This window comes from Carassius carassius, chromosome 2 (assembly GCF_963082965.1).
Source record: "Carassius carassius chromosome 2, fCarCar2.1, whole genome shotgun sequence".
Taxonomy (NCBI): Eukaryota; Metazoa; Chordata; class Actinopteri; order Cypriniformes; family Cyprinidae; genus Carassius; species Carassius carassius.
Window position 1 is genome coordinate 41,584,514 of NC_081756.1, and position 17,726 is coordinate 41,602,239.

The 17,726-nt window shown below is 36.2% G+C and overlaps 2 protein-coding genes across 4 annotated transcripts in view; one reads left to right on the forward strand and one right to left on the reverse strand.

Annotated features, from left to right (window-relative positions):
* The window catches only part of LOC132109802 (microtubule-associated tyrosine carboxypeptidase-like), a 383,617-nt gene that overhangs the window by 204,124 nt on the left and 161,767 nt on the right, over window positions 1-17,726 (forward strand). The window lies entirely within an intron of this gene.
* LOC132098138 (uncharacterized) lies at window positions 11,695-17,504 on the reverse strand. Of its 3 annotated transcripts, XM_059504308.1 has the most exons (13): window positions 17,191-17,504; window positions 16,504-16,714; window positions 16,207-16,282; window positions 15,862-16,121; window positions 15,148-15,225; window positions 14,708-14,781; window positions 13,947-14,144; window positions 13,661-13,747; window positions 13,018-13,271; window positions 12,804-12,941; window positions 12,282-12,422; window positions 12,064-12,175; window positions 11,695-11,867 (listed from the first exon to the last, which is right to left on the reverse strand). In XM_059504308.1, exons 6-13 carry the CDS (start codon window positions 14,727-14,729, stop codon window positions 11,695-11,697), a joined length of 1,125 nt encoding a protein of 374 aa, XP_059360291.1. In that variant the 5' UTR covers window positions 14,730-14,781; window positions 15,148-15,225; window positions 15,862-16,121; window positions 16,207-16,282; window positions 16,504-16,714; window positions 17,191-17,504. The 3 variants fall into 3 exon arrangements, with proteins under 3 accessions (XP_059360291.1, XP_059360283.1, XP_059360299.1); XM_059504300.1 differs by lacking the exon at window positions 16,504-16,714; XM_059504316.1 differs by lacking the exons at window positions 14,708-14,781; window positions 15,148-15,225; window positions 15,862-16,121; ... (1 more) ...; window positions 16,504-16,714; window positions 17,191-17,504 and adding an exon at window positions 14,238-14,312.

Consider the following 17,726-nt stretch of genomic DNA (forward strand, 5'->3'; position numbering starts at 1 on the left):
TTGTGAGTGGGGGGGACTGAATGAATGGTGCTCTCTTCCACCCTCAATACCCATGTCTGAAGTGCCCTTGAGCAAGGCACTGAACCCCCAGACAGTTGTTCTTTGGGCACGGGATATAGCTGCCCACTGCTCCGGGTGTGTGTTCATGGTGTGTTCACTTCTCACTGCTTTGTGTGTGCACTTGTATGGGTTAAATGCAGAGCACCAATTCTGAGTATGGGTTACCATACTTGGCAAATGTCACGACTTTCACTTTCAAATGTTTTACGGTTAGTTATGCTCATGAAGAGCAGACACACGATTGTTTGGAACAGACACAGCAACAGCCAGATTGTCCTGCATGTGTTCCCCTGCTCTTTCTTCAAGGTTGTGTGGCTCAGAGAGCCGTTATCAAGTTCTTCCCCATCCTGTTGCTCAACAACATCCCAGTTGAGAAGAGCGAGATTGTGAAGCACAGTGCAGCAGCAGAATCAGCACAGCTGTGTTGAGATGGCAGTAGGATGTTGGGTTCACCATCTGTAAATACATGATTGTTGGAACAATAAGTCTGAATGAAGCTTTGTTTCATGTGTTGTTGTATATGTATGTATTTATTGTGATGCTACCTTTTACACATTCTTCTAATCATTTATTCATGTTTCTTGTTGTTGTCAGTAAATAAAATACAAATACCTTATTTATCCATGTTTTCATTTCTTGACTGAAAATGTACAGTCGTGGCCAAAAGTTTTGAGAATTACATAAATATTGGAAATTATATGTAATTCTCCAGAATGTTATGAAGAGTGATCAGATGAATTGCATAGTCCTTCTTTTCCATGAAAATTAACTTAATCCCAAAAAAACATTTCCACTGCATTTCATTGCTGTCATTAAAGGACCTGCTGAGATCATTTCAGTAATCGTCTTGTTAACTCAGGTGAGAATGTTGACGAGCACAAGGCTGGAGATCATTATGTCAGGCTGATTGGGTTAGAATGGCAGACTTGACATGTTAAAAGGAGGGTGATGCTTGAAATCATTGTTCTTCCATTGTTAACCATGGTGACCTGCAAATAAACGCGTGCAGCCATCATTGCATTGCATAAAAATGGCTTCACAGGCAAGGATATTGTGGCTACTAAGATTGCACCTAAATCAACAATTTATAGGATCAAGAACTTCAAGGAAAGAGGTTCAATTCTTGTAAAGAAGGCTTCAGGGCGTCCAAGAAAGTCCAGCAAGCGCCTGGATCGTCTCCTAAAGAGGATTCAGCTGCGGGATCGGAGTGCCACCAGTGCAGAGCTTGCTCAGGAATGGCAGCAGGCAGGTGTGAGCGCATCTGCATGCACAGTGAGGCGTAGACCTTTGGAAGATGGCCTGGTGTCAAGAAGGGCAGCAAAGAAGCCACTTCTCTCCAAAAATAACATCAGGGACAGATTGATCTTCTGCAGAAAGTATAGTGAATGGACTACTGAGGACTGGGGCAAAATCATATTCTCCGATGAAGTCCCTTTCAGATTGTTTGGGGCATCTGGAAAAAGGCTTGTCCAGAGAAGAAAAGGTGAGCGCTACCATCAGTCCTGTGTCATGCCAACAGTAAAGCATCCTGACACCATTCATGTGTGAATCTACAATTTTCATAGTCATGAAAATAAAGAAAACTCTTTGAATGAAAAGGTGTGTCTAAACTTTTGGTCTGTACTAATATATATATATATATATATATATATATATATATATATATATATATATATGTGTGTGTATGTGTGTGTATATATATATATATATGAAATGAAATGTTGATTGAAAATAATCAGTTTACAGGTCCAATATTACAATAAAATAATCAAGTATAATTATGACTTCTTTCCTTTTTTAAACAATTACAGTACAGTTACAAACAAATACAGTGAATTAAATGCATGTACAATACACAGGAAGATTTTGCAGCAAAAGGTAGGTGCATCATTAAACTGCTGTAGTTTGAACGTGCTCCCTTTAAAGCAGGCCCTAGGTCGCCTTGCAAGATATCTTCTCAAAGCCAGTTTCTCAAAGTCCCCAGAAGTGTTTACAATGTCTTGTTGCATTTGAAATGCATTAACAGTCTGTTTTCAATTTACACTGATGATTATGAAAAAAATAAGTAAAAATATAAAAATAAAAACAAAAATATTATTTTACCTGAAGTCTTTAGTTTTGGACATTGAATCATGAGCATCCTCATTTCCATATATTTCCTGGACCAATTTCTTTTGTGGAGCAAACTTGCAAACCAGGAACATTACATATATGAACAGCTCACTGCCCAGCATCTGAAATTTAGCAACGTAAGCAAACATAATTACTAGTTAAATCATAAAAATCACATTTCAACTCCATCAAAATTGACAATTTCTTAATGACACATAATACATTCTTAAACCCTGCCATTTCTACAGCCTACTGTACTCTGTTTGGCCTCAGCTACAACTACAGTGATTGAGGGCAGATTAGAGTAGTAGACGTTTGAAGGACAGCCGATGACGTCCATAGGCTGGCATTATGCAAACAAACCTAACAGGTAACTGGTAACATGAAGTGAGATTGGAGTTTCTGACACTCATTTCAGCACAGTAGTTCAGAATCAGTTTTCTTACTTTTATGAGACAAAACTTTATTTGTCTTGCAATTTGATCTGTAAACCTTTGCAGACCTTTTTACATTTACAAACAGCTATATTGCAATTCATGAAAAATAATATTTGAGGGTAAAATAATATGGGCACTTATATCAGCAATAATATGGGCACAAATATCAGCAAGATTCTCAAATAAAACTAGAGGAGCTTACAAAGAAAGTCCAGAAATTTCCTTTCTCCAAGAAGGGACCAATGATGGCTTCTGTCTTTTCCAAGAATGTTATACTACAAAGAGAAGAAAAACTACATGAAACAGTCACTGCTGTAATAAAAACAAATGTATGGGTCCTGAGAGCAGCACATAGTTTAGTAAAATAATAGTAATATGAATATTAAACAATCCTGCCCTGAGAGCAGCATATAATACACTACAAATAACAGTAATATGAATATTGAGTACTCCTGCCCTGAGAGGTGCACATAGTTTAGAAAAATAAAAGTAATATGAATATTGAGTACTCCTGCCCTGAGAGCAGCGCATAGATTATTAAAATAATAGTAATATAAAAATTGAGTATTCCAGCCCTGAGAGCAGGGCATAGATAATTCAAATAACAGTAATGTGAATATTGAGTACTCCTGCCCTGAGAGTAGTGCATAGATAATTAAAATAATAGTAATGTGAATATTGAGTACTCCTGCCCTGAGAGCAGTGCATAGATAATTAAAATAATAGTAATATGAATATTGAGTATTTCCTGCCCTGAGAGCAGCACATAGTTTAGTAAAATAATAGTAATATGAATATGGAGTACTCCTGCCCTGAGAGCAGCACATAATACAATAATAATAACAGTAATGTGTATATTGAATACTCCTGCCCTGAGAGCAGCTCATAGTCTAGTAAAATAATAGTAATATGAATACTGAGTACTTCTGCCCTGTGAGCAGCACATAGTTTAGTAAAATAACAGTAATGTGAATATTGAGTACTGCCACCCTGAGAGCAGCGCATGGATTATTAAAGTAATAGTAATATGAATATTGAGTACTCCTGTCCTGAGAGCAGCACACAGTTCATTAAAAATAGCATACATTTAAATATTGAATACTCATGCCCTGTAAGCAGCACACAGTTCATTATGAATATGAATTAATATGAATATTTAGTACATCTGCCCTGAGAGCAGCACATAGTTTAGTAATATGAATATTGAGTATTTCTGCCCTGAAAGCAGCACATAGTTTAGTAAAATAACAGTAATATGAATATGGAGTACTTCTGCCCTGAGAGCAGCACACAGTTCATTAAAAATAGCATAAATTTAAATATTGAATACTCATGCCCTGTAAGCAGCACACAGTTCATTAAAAATAACAGTAATATCAATATTGAGTACTCCTGCCCTGAGAGCAGTGCTAATGCTAATGCTAACGCTAACTGACTGATGTAATGTCAAGGAGAGTTCTTTTTTCGCTCATATCCGTTTCACAGACAGCGTGGAAGCATTGGAAAAGCATGTTTTACTCCAGTTACCTCATAACCAGCTTTGGTGTAATCAACTGATGAAGCAGTCAAGTTAAAATGCATGCTATATAATATTTAGTCCATGATTATTTGTTCTGTGCATCTTTGTTTGCTAATTATCTTATTAAATGTTAGAGATGTTAATTTTTTTCATGAAAATACATGGTAAATGAACTTACCTTGCAATAAATGCCTCCCACGAAGCATCAGTAACGTATCTGTCTGAAGTATTCCTTCCACACGTTCAAATTTCCTGACTCCGCCTCTGCTTCAATTTCATTGGTTGAATCTGTAAACCAATCATTTTCCTTTGTGCCCTCAGAACATGTTTAAGTAAAACTCCCATCTGCGTTCTGTAAATGCTAGACATAATCTGATTCAGTTCAAGATAATTCATAGGCTTCATTATTCTAAATCAAAACTTTATAAAATTTATCCCACAATCTCTCCACTCTGTAATAAATGTAAAACATTAGAAGGTACCTTATTTCATTCTTTATGTTCATGTATTAAGATTCAGCCATTTTGGAAATGTATATTTACATTTCTTTCTGAAGTATATTCCGTTGACATGGAACCTGAGCCCTGTATTGGACTTTTAGGTGCAGAGAATGCCTTTTATAGTAAATATCAAACACAGGCCATTTCGCTTTGCATGTTGCTTGCTAAAAAGCTGATCTTACAGATGTGGAAAGCAGATTCTGTTCCTACATTTAAGATGTGGGCAAGGGAACTAGGAAATATGTTACATCTGGAGGAATTGAGATTTATATTAAAAGATAAACTATCCATTTTTATCAAGATCTGGAAACCAGTAAAACTGTTCTTACATGCAGTCTGCTAGCTGTTGTCGTCCATCAAGACAAAAGTGTATATATTAACACTCTATTGCTCATGTATAACATTCCTGATTGTAAAGCACTTGAAGTAACCTTTCCTGTTTTTTGTTTTGTTTGTTTTTTGGGTGGGGGAGGGATGTTTTTAATATAAAGCTTTAAATTTCTTGGCTTCAAAGTAATGTATAGTATACAGCTAAGAGTGTTTGATGTTGCATTTTTCTTGTATAGTACCTACTCGGTGAGTCAAGTCAAGTCACCTTTATTTATATAGCGCTTTAAACAAAATACATTGCGTCAAAGCAACTGAACAACATTCATTAGGAAAACAGTATGTCAATAATGCAAAATGACAGTTAAAGACAGTTCATCATTGAATTCAGTGATGTCATCTCTGTTCTGTGCATTTATTTGCAATCAAGTCAATGATATCGCTGTAGATGAAGTGACCCCAACTAAGCAAGCCAGAGGCGACAGCGGCAAGGAACCGAAACTCCATCGGTGACAGAATGGAGAAAAAAACCTTGGGAGAAACCAGACTCAGTTGGGTGGTCAGTTCTCCTCTGACCAGACGAAACCAGCAGTTCAATTCCAGGCTGCAGCAAAGTCAGATTGTGCAGAAGAATCATCTGTTTCTTGTGGTCTTGTCCTGGTGGTCGTCTGAGACAAGGTCTTTACAGGGGATCTGTATCTGGGGCTCTAGTTGTCCTGGTCTCCGCTGTATTTCAGGGATGTAGAGGTCCTTTCTAGGTGCTGATCATCCATCTGGTCTGGATACGTACTGGATCTGGGTGACGGCAGTGACCCTCTGATCTGGATACAGACTGGATCTGGTGGCTACGGTGACCTCGGAATAAGAGAGAAACAGACTAATATTAGCGTAGATGCCATTCTTCTAATGATGTAGCAAGTACATCAGGTGTTATGGGAAGTGTTCCCGGCTCCGGTTTACCCTAATTAATGCAGCCTAAAAATCCTTTAACGGATTTGGATATTAAAAGCAAATTAGTGTGTTATGTGTAAGCCAGGTTAAAGAGATGGGTCTTTAATCTAGATTTAAACTGCAAGAGTGTGTTTGCCGCCCGACCAATGTTAGGTAGGTTATTCCAGAGTTTAGGCGCCAAATAGGAAAAGGATCTGCCGCCCGCAGTTGATTTTGATATTGTAGGTATTATCAAATTGCCTGAGTTTTGAGAATGTAGCGGACGTAGAGGATTATAATGTGAAAGGAGCTCATTCAAATACTGAGGTGCTAAACCATTCAGGGCTTTATAGGTAATAAGCAATATTTTAAAATCTATACAATGTTTGATAGGGATCCAGTGCAGTGTTGACAGGACCGGGCTAATATGGTCATACTTCCTGGTTCAAGTAAGACCTCTTGCTGCTGCATTTTGGACTAGCTGTAGTATATAACACATATACATTGTATATGTGTTGTTTCAAGAAATTGAATAAAGAGATCGAAAAAAAGGTCAGTTATGTTTTAAGTGAAAGTAAACAGTTGAGAAAGAAATCAGAATTGTATCATTATACTGAATGTATTGTCTCTTAAATTGACCATGCCTAATTTACTAGCTGATGTCAGTGTCCTTAACGGGTCCATTTTTGGAGACCCGTGCCCGTCCGTACCCGCAAAGTTCAGCACCAGATCTGACCCGTCACCCGTGATAATATAAAAGTTATATCCGCACCCGCCCAGACCCGTTAATATTTGGCCCGTTACCCGATCCGCGCCCGCGATAAATCACACACGCTAAAATCATTCCAATTAAAGTTCTTTATTTTTTATCTCGCCCCTCTCTCAACATCACAACAGTGTCATTAATGTGCTAATGAAATGAAAGTGTGCTTTGTTTTGCGGCATTCAAGTAGCCTACCATTGGCATCTAAATAGGCTATGGAACCTGATAACTATACGCAAATAGACTTATTAATGAAAAAAAAAAAGAACAAGAAAAAACATGTTGCTCACAAACTATGCATTTACTTTCCCTTAAGGTTACTGTGCAGGAAAAGGATATCGTCCACAGGACCAGGTTTAAGTTGCGTTCTCAATTCTTGAATTACAAATCCAGCTGTGGAAAAGTCTCTCTCTCTCTTGCAAGGCCCTTCACAGTGGTGGTGACGTGATGGGTCAAATGTCATATAGTTGTTGCGTTTGTGTAATGGTAATTTAGAGATAGAAATATTGCACACATTTTTCATCCTCGCTACTACCTGCCCGCAAGCAGCTAATTATCCACCCGCATCCCCGCCCGTGAATTTTAGGAATGTCAAAATCCACCCGTTTCAGCCACCTATATGCAGGTACCCGCGGGTACCCGACCCGTTGCAGGACTCTAGTCCTTAATGTTAATCTAATAAATTAAATGGGTGAAAACACCTAAGGTGGACCACTACGACCTTGAAAAAACGTAAACATTGTTTCATTTGTGCTATTTACCAATTTCAAACAGGGCCCACATGTACAACCAGCACTCGGGTCCTGCAAACCCCAGCTACAGCCCTGGGTGGACGTCAGCTGTGGGTAAAGAACTATGGAGATAAATCGGTTGCAAAACTCGAGAGGTTGTAAGTTGGAATTTGAGAACTTGTCATATTAATATTTGTATTTGTAAATTGAAATTTACACTCACGACCCTGATGTGAAAAGCTGAATCTTTCGATTTGCACACACAGACAATGATCAAAACACCCCTGTTTAAAATCTGAACTTGCAGATTAAAAGTTACAAATGTGTAAAATGTCATCCACATGTACAAAATGACAGACACAAATGTGTGTCTTTTGCACTTTACTTCAGTTTCGCTATACAACCTCGATATACAAATGACGAGAAGGTGATAAGAACGCCAACGTGAAGTGTCACCATGTTATCACACTAAATGGGGTTTATTTGTAGACAATGGCCAATTGATTATGATGTTACATGCTGTTTATTACACGTTATAATGAAGTATTAGAGATTGCCGCGATGTGATCTTTTAACTAGCTACCACTCCCCATGCCTTTACCTATTTAAAATACTAAAGCTTAATACTACATAAAAAGCATTGTTAGATGATAGATGAATTGAAGGATTTACATTTTTTTATTATTATTATTGATATATTTATATCATCTTGCAGGAATTGTTGTTGAACCATTTATTACAACGGCTTTACACACGTCTGTCACTTTGGCTGGAACGCATTCCTCTTGACATGGACTTCTTAGAATTTACGTGTTCTCAGGAGCTGGTTATTTTTAGTGCCATCTCAAATCAGATACCCATTCCAGATGAACTGTATGATGCACTTTATCAAGTACACCAGATAGCCATAAGAAATACTAACATGGATCCACACATCATGGTTTCCCAAGAGAGAGGAAAAAATGGCCGTCCACGGATTCTGATTTCTGAAGACTCTGTATCCCAACTGCTTACATTAGGATTGCCTGTGACATGTCTTGCAAGGTTGCTAGGGGTGTCCAAGTTTACAATTCATAGACGCATGGTGGAATGGGGATTATCTGTGAAGGCAACCTACAGCAACATTGCAGATGCGGAGCTAGACTCACTTGTGGCAACAATCCACACAAGCAATCCGAATGCAGGTTACAGAATGATGATGGGTCTGCTGAGAGCAAAAGGTCATCGGGTACAGTGGGATAGAGTTCGTTCTTCAATGCATCGAGTTGACACTGCAAGCATTGTTTCCAGGATGTCACAATTATGATGTGTGGTTAGGAGGACATACTCTGTCCCCAGCCCAAAGTCTCAATGATGCACATTGACACAAACCACAAGTTGATACGGTAAGTTAAGTAAACATTTTTTATTGTATTTTTTATTTGATTTTATTTAAGTATATATTGTATGCTCAGTTCAGCATATGTGACAGAAATATACTTTTTCAAGGTATAACATTGTGATATTTGGAGGCATCGATGGCTTCTCCAGGAAGGTAAAGATAAAGACACTGCTTACTTAGGCTAGAAGAGTGATGAATTAGTGAATGATAGTTATTTTGATTCTTAAACTTGTTAAAACATGCAACTTAAGTGGTATAATATTTTAAAGACTATTAACATGTTAATATGTAGAATACTTATTAAAAATTATTTTGTGTATTAATGTAGATAATGTACCTTGGTGTGTCAAATAACAATCTGGCTTCCACAACACTGTCTTTTTTCCATGAGGCAGTTCAGAAGTTTGGATTTCCACTGAGGTAAAAATTGGCCACTGGCAGTTGCTGCTTTTTTAAAATGTATTTTTTTTTATGAAATAAGCAAAATAGAGGCTTAAATTATTGTGATGCTAAAATCATTTTATATAAATCTGGAAGATTAGTAAACACTATATGCTGTCGCATTATTTGTTACCAATATATTTTTTGCCAGGGTTCGGGGGGATCATGGAGGGGAGAATGTAGATGTGGCCTGCCTTATGTTCTCTGTCCGAGGAACGGGGAGAAGTAGCTTCATTGCTGGTAAAAGTGTTCACAATCAGAGGTAAATTTTGATATAAGATATTTAACCCTTGTGCACTGATCATTTAGCATGTATATTGGGGCTGTTAAGATAGAGCCCTGTATGGGGCTGTAAAGCTCTAGCCCCTCAGGCCGGGCATCGGGCCAATTTTCATGTCATAGTTCAGACGTGGGCCGGGCCTGTATTAGGCTTCTCCTTATTTTTATATTTTAGACATCCATCAATTAGTGATGAAAAAAAGCTGTCGAGAGCGGCTCAAAGATGTTTATTGTCGTGCCAGCAGCAGCCTGTATAGTGTGAGGCGTCAGTGCCGCTGAACAGGGCCGGGTTTCCCAATAATGACTGATCTTTGAGCTTAAGAGCGTTTTCTACGATATCGTAAAAAGTATTGTTTCATGTGCAATTCCCAAAAATGCACTTAAACAATCGCAAGTAGCTGTGCTTTTAGTGCTATTAGGAATCGTTATCTGTTTGTCAAGTGCTGAAATTTCACTTTATAGAATGGCTCGTAAATGTAGTACTGTAGTAGCTTGGTTATTAAAATATTCCAGACAACTCCAGACAAATATAATATTTGTATTATATTATTTTATATAGCATTTATATTGCATTATACGTAGAATATTATACTTCACACAATTTTTTGGTTTATTTTTAATTTATAAATTCCTTTAAAAACATCAACAAAAACGAGTAATAAAATGTACAATAAAGTACAATCAAATTCTTATATTATAATCACATTGCACTTGAATCAAGTTAAAGTTGTAATCTGCCGATTGTCCTGCAGGTGACTGCATAAATCTGTCTTCTTACAATGCACTTAGGGCTTTACGATTACACCAGAGCACTTGTAGATCTACAATGATTTTCAAGTGCTTCTTAAGTTACGATGCTTTTGGCAATACTAGGGCTATGTAACGAACAAAAAAAAATGCTCCAAACCTTTTTCTAAATTAACTTAATAAAAGTTAATAAGAGTTAATAAAAAAAATTAAACGAAATATAATCACTTTGCTATTACATACAACACTGAACTATTTTACTAGATAAACTGTAATATAAGCTCAGTTGTGCAATAGATTTTAAACATTGTAAAATCAAGCATTATTACAATAGAAAAAAACCCTTTTAAAAATTAAACTGAAGATTGTGCAATTATGCCATATTATTGTTGTGTGCACACAAAGGTTAGGTTTTATCAAATTTTTATTTGAAAAAAAGTATTAATTAAACCTGTAAGTTGCAGCCTTTATAATAAACTATTATTGTATTAATTACTTGGGCTTCTGTTAAAGTGCTGACCATGTTAAAATATTTTCCACTCCTTTGCTTAAAACAGAATTGAGCGATTGTGGCGGGATGTGTTCACTGCAGTTACCTCCCACTTCTACCATGTTCTGCACCAGCTGATCTGTCCAGCAGTCTTCACATCTTCTGCTGTCATCATCCCCTTTCATCAGAGGGCAACCTCTCTCCTAATCAGCTGTGGCAACTGGGGCAGCAGTACCATTCAGAAGAGTGTGATGAAGTAGGCATGGTTTATTTTTCCCTTTTTTATCTATTGTTATTCCATTTTTTTTTTTTTTTTACTAATTTTATCTTTTCTTACAGAATCTACAGATTCCACAAATTGACTGGGAAAGCAGCGGTCTTATCCCCAGTGATACAAATTCTGGCATCCAGGTTCCTGAAATTGAATGTCCACTGAGTTCTGAGGAACTTAATGAACTAAAGGCTGCTGTGGACCCAATGCAACCATCAGGAAATTTTGGGGCAGATGTTTACATTGCTACACTGCAGTACATGCATAGTATTGGCTATATGTAAGACAGTGGAAATATCTTTGAGATAACCCTCCCCCCCAAAAAAGCCACAAAGAACAAGTTCTGTTTTGATATTTTACTGTAGAAGACAAAATAAATGTATTCACTTTAAGCAGACTTTTGTCTTAACTAAAACTGTAGCTGTCTCAAAAAGAAGTTTAAATGTTAATTTAACAATTAACAGTATTATTTGAACACATTAATATAAACAGTCTGGGTTATTTAATTACACAAAAGCACCATAATAAGTAAAACACTGCAACAGCTAAACATTCTAAAACGGTTCGTTTTATCTATTTTGACATTTACCATAAAACAAACATGAAAATGTCTGAAATTACCGTTTCACTTTGATATTTTCAATTGAAATCAGTATGTAATTTTATACAAGGCCAAAACCAACATCATTAGTGGCAAAGCAGCTTTCTAGGTGTTTTTTGAAATGGTCATAAGTCGTGTAATGAGCTGGTAGACGAAGAATGCAAAAACAGGTGGAGGATGTAGGTTTTCTGCCTGCACCACTTTCACCTGCATTTCCTTCATTGGTAGCTCCCAGCCCACCCAGAATTTGACAAGCTGTTTCAATTTACATTGATCAGCTGAAATGGAGCAGATATATGAAGAACATAAGTTATTAAAACACAAATTTTACAATACATAAGCAAGTTAATGTAAAGACCTGTTAAATATTCATCAATGATGCAAACAGAAAATATTTGTCTGTATATGGATTTGTTTCAGCAACAAGCAGCTCAATTTCTAGTTTTGCTATTAGTAAAGTACAAAACAACATACCAGTCTCCACAAACTTCCTAAGGTACCCTGAAATTCTGCACTGGGTGGTAAATGGGGGTTCATTGTCCCACTCTTCATCTTCCATGGGCCAGATGATGTTGTTTAAGAGAACCTAATTATAATTTTAGAATTCAAAAAGGGCATATTTCACATGTATAAAACTAAGTAGGAATTAATGTTATGATAATTAAAGTTGGTAGGTTAACTGAATAAATCACCTGTGTACTGCAGTCAGCCATTGACTGTCTTGGAAATATCACAGATGCCACATCAGGTCGGGCCTCCAATAACTGCCATACCATTGACTCCTTCAGTCCTTGTCTGAGTTGTTTTACTTGTCGCCAGGTTCTTGTCAGCACCTGAATATGACAGATAAAATAATTAAGTGAATCCTATTTGAATGATCATTAATGTAATTAGGAAATAGGGGTTGCTTTCTGATTTAACAGTTTTTCACATTTGACTGATTTTCACATAAGCCTAATTTAATGGTCTACTGCTGAACTTCTACATAAAGTTCAATTGCTTATAAAAGAAAAAAAAAACATTTACAATTTATTTTAAGGTGTTCTGGTTACAGATTAATTATACATTTAAGTACCAAGTAATATTAATTAACTACATGTACTTACTACATGGTTAGGGTTAGGATTACGGTTAATTTATTGTTATTATAATTGTAAGTACCTGTAACATGTGTAACAAGGCCACCTTAAAATAGTCTTACCAAAAACACTTACTGCATGCTGAAGAAGATTGTGTAACAGCCAAGTGCGGTTGGTTGTAGTCAACACTGGAAGGTCCCAACACATTGCCAGTGTGTCAATGGCTGCCTTTTGATCCTCACTTAAATCATTGTTTGAATCACCTACAGCAAGCTGTATGCATAGTGAAAGAATACAATTAAATATACAAACACATTTACCTCTACCAATATGTCACCTACCAACCTACCATCTGTATTGTCTCCCTAATGTCGATGTCAGCCACATCTTCAATTGTGATGGTTGCTGTTTGTGGGGAGCCTCCTAATAATACATGTACAATTGCTGGGCTCACACCTGCTAATGAAGGCCCACCATGGAGGAAAGAATGACCAATAATCCTGCCTGCCATCACAAACAAGTCACTCTGCAAAAGGACTTGGGAAGTAGATGGGATAAGGTGGTCAGCTTGCCCTTCAAATAATGCAGTTCCGTTTCCATTTCCTGTTTGTTAAGCAGGAAACCCAAAGCATTTTTAGTTAAGGTGACAATGTCTGTTAGTAAACTGATCACACAGTGCTTACAAAATGATAACTGACATCTTTTTATAGACATCAATTATTTTATTTTATTCTAAACATGTATGGCTGTGTTTCTGCTACAGATCGCAAAAAAAGCTATTTGCCAGAATAGTATGGGCGGTTTTCCATACAATGGTTCCAGAAAGATTTTGAGGCTTTAAAATGATAAGAGATTTTTGTCCAAAACTATCATATAAACAAGAAAGACAGCCATATGGGTTTTAAACAACAGGAGGGTAAGTTAAATATTGAAACTTTCTCTTTAATGTTGTTAAAATAACCTCCTTGATGATATTCCATGAAAGAACTAACCGACATTAAAGAGGAATCCATTCTGCAGCTTGTGCATCACCATGCTGAAAAAATGGCGCTGAACACCATCCCCAGTGGCAACATCCCCTAAAAAAATAAATAAATAATTGTAAACTGATTTAAAATGTGTTAATAAGAACATGTAAACAAGTTGTATCATTAAAAAGTGTAAATAATTAAAGGAATATAGTGTATGACAAAATCCAATGGGACAGGATGTTTGGTTTCTAATAATGACAAGATTTCATTATTAGTTACATTATTAAGTTTAATATTGTTATAGTACCTTCCAATCGGCATTGAAGAGGTCTAGTCCAATCAATTTTGGGGACCTTGTAAAAATTTATTATTCTCCCCTCCTGGTCCTCCATGTCTTCTCTAATATCAATTCTTACTTTCAGTGGGGGCTCGTCTTCTTTTTGTCGAAGTGTACACTGCCTGTACTGTATAGCTGCCCTTTCTGGAAGCTCAATCCTCTTCCAATCTGTGGCCAAAAAAACTCATGGTATGGTATCATGGAAATAATTTTAACATCAACTTTTTCATTCCGAGAGAATAAAACTCACAAAATCAGTACCATCACACATTGAAGGTGCACTTTCAGCTGAAACTGATTGCCCAGGTGTTAAATGATCAGGATGAAGTTGGAAAGTTGTGCTTTGTAGTCTGGTACTGGTTTGGGATGGTAATGAGGCAGTTTCATCAACAGAATTTCCATCCATGATCGAGGGGAAAATCTCAGGGAAACTACAGTAAAATACATAAACATCCATTGCCCATCTAGGCTTTAAGGAACATTTGAAAACTAAACATTAGAATACATTTAAAAGATGTAACAAAGCCTAATAAGAATTGTTTGCAGTATAATATCCCAAATTTGAGATATTCAAAATTGCTCATTTGTTTCAACTCAATTGAACCTGAAATGCCATAATTCTTCTCTCTGTCTCTCTTTTTTTTTTTTTGGTAAAACAGTGACTGTATTTGTTGTGGACAAAAAAAGAAAACCTCTCCTTACTGTTCACAACTCTAACATTTCTACAGTACCTTTCTCCACATGTACTGGCATGGTAAGGCATCACTTCTGCAGAAAATTCTTCTCCACATATCGGACAGGCATCCTGAAGAATGAGACAGGCTCAATATGACATCAAACAGGTCTACAAGCAAACCATAAGCACATTGCTTATGATCTTATGACTAGGCGCAATCAGGTTTATTGTCTAAAAATAGTGTATGCTGACTTAACGAGAGAACCAGAAACAAACACAGACTAGCAGTAACAGTTAAAGTCAGTTTAAAAAATAAAATGTTTAAAGTTTAAAGTCATAAAAATGACCGGTGGTCAATCATTTAATATTGTACAAAAGGTCCTTTAATATATTTATAACCAGAGTTAAATATATTCTCAGGATACATCCTCAATTTACCAATGACTGCATTAGCTTAAGTTTTGTCATCACTTTTTAACCAAGACAGTCTCTTACCAGACAAATTACATCTGACTCATGGCTCAGTCCATGGGCCTCTTCATTTTCTTTTTCCTTGTCAGATTCAGATTCTATCTGAAAAAAAATAATAATAATTCAGATTATATTTTTATTCTATCTGAAAAAGAGGCTCATTATAACGATGCCATAAAGTTTCTTTATTGTAAAAGAGCATAACAAAAATACTTCAAGAATAATAGATGGCTATATTTAAGAAGATTTTCGGATTCAAGAAGTGTGACTGAGGGTAGCAGCTGAGCCCTCCATATATACAGTAAGTGCATAAATGTGTGATAGCTGGAGAAACCTACACTGTAAAAACAAAAAAATTTAGAAAACTTAAATGTTTAAGGCAACCAGCTTCAGGAGATTTTTTGAGTTCTCTCAACTTTAGATTTATTTGATTTTTACAGCACTGTAAAAAATAGTTGAGAAAACTTAAAAAGGCCAATGCCAGCTTCAGCAGATTTTTGACTTTTCTCAACTTGTTTTCAGTTTTATACAAACAAAAGTTGAGTAAACTCAAATTTACAAAAATAGGTTGAGAAAACTAAAAAAATCAGCTGTTTGTTTAAAAAAAAGATTTTTTAACAGTGTAACAGGACACCTGACCTGGGACATAAAATAGATAACTAACCAATTATCTATCAAGATCTGTTTTAAAGAATATAATTTTTCATTTTTTGTGAATGACACTGAAATAACACTTACCGCATTATTACTTTGACAATCCTCAAGGTGACATGGCAGCAACTGTAATGGGACTGATATACCACATGTCATGCAGATGTTTTTGGGCATGTTATGAAATTCAGGTGCATTATATGGCAACGGGGTTATATCGATTTCTTCTTGGAGGGGGACGATGTAGATGACATTCTTCCCATTGTTAGAGGACGTCTTCAATATTTTTGCTGTGTAGCCCTGGGAATCCTGGGCCAGAGATGTTGTTTTCCTTTGTCCACTGCCCCCTTTTAAATAGACATGTGAAAAACAATAACAATGTTGGTAAAAGGATAAAAAAATATGTAAATGCATTTGCTATTATAAACTTACCTGAGGCTTTTTGGAGCAGCCAACCACCTCTTAAGTTTTGCAACTTTGGGTACTCCTGAAGAAGTACTTTGGTTATCTGGATATTAGAAGACAGATATACAAGTAAAATACTTTATGAAAACACAAATGGGAAAAACTGTTCCTCCTTTTTAAAAATGTAATAATACTAATAACAACAATAATAATAAATAAATACATAATAAATAAATAAAACAATGTAAATAAAACAGGAACAAAAGCTTGTAATATCTTTTGTCCAAAACATATTTAAACATCAAGTTTTACACCATGGCTCACCTCAGTATGATCAGCATTGTCTGGAATATTTACAGTTCTTCTGCCTAGTCCTGCTTGTAAGAGAACTGTTTCATCTTTGGGAGTCTTTTGGGAGTTTTTGGATAGCAAGCAGAACTGGAATTCTAAGAACTTTACAGATGTAAGTTTTGCAAGTTCAGGTGCCATTTTTTTCATTCGTTTATGGCTTCCATGGTAAAGTGCTGGAAAAGCTCTTTAATAAAATAACAAAATATATGTGCAAATAAGCAAAGTTATTGTTATAAAATTAACTCTTGCAGGAACAGACCATTTGCAGTGTAGGCTAAAATAGAAGAAAACCTAACATATGATGTAAACTGTTATTAAATACAATATTATATAGATACAGTGTACAAATGTGGTTTTCATTGGGAACATTTAATGGACATCTTCAACCAAAACAACTCCCAGTGTACTAATTAGTGGTAGAATTCTCCTTTAACAACCTGGATTAAGAGCCCTGCTCAGGGCTGTATTGATGACAAATCACATATGGGTCTTTGTTGGGTTCATTTAATCCATTGATTACTAGCCCACATCTTTACCACATCACACTAACAAATTGCTATATACAAATATAGAATAAATATAATCCCCCCCCCCCCCATAATACAATTTTTAACTATATAAATATTGACACCTGAGAGCTCTGAGTACACGATTCCTTACCTTTGCATTTCTTGCTGAACTGTGTTTGGCCTACTAACAGCCTGGCCAACCCCAAAGGAAGCACTAGTACCAGGCTGAGGTGCCACGGCGGGAGAACTGTTGGGATTTCCATGTGCTTGAGGGCTGCTATGCCTTTGGATGCAGCTAAGCAGATTCCTTACAGCACTTTCTATTTCTGAATTTTGCTCCTGTAGAAAGAAAACAATATAAGTTGCATTCACATAAAATGCAACAATAACAACAAGAATAATAATAATAATTATTATTATCAAGTAATAACCCACCCCCACATGCATGGTACAGGGTATTTATTCTATTACAAAAAAATTCTACATGGGTCATGGAGTATGTTGTCTTATTTTTATTTTTTATCAATACTCACGATGTTTAAAAACACTGATAATATATATATATATATATATATATATAGTATTAGTATTTTAAATAGGTAAAGGCATGGGGAGTGGTAGCTAGTTAAAAGATCACATCGCGGCAATCTGGAATACTTCATTATAACGTGTAATAAACAGCATGTA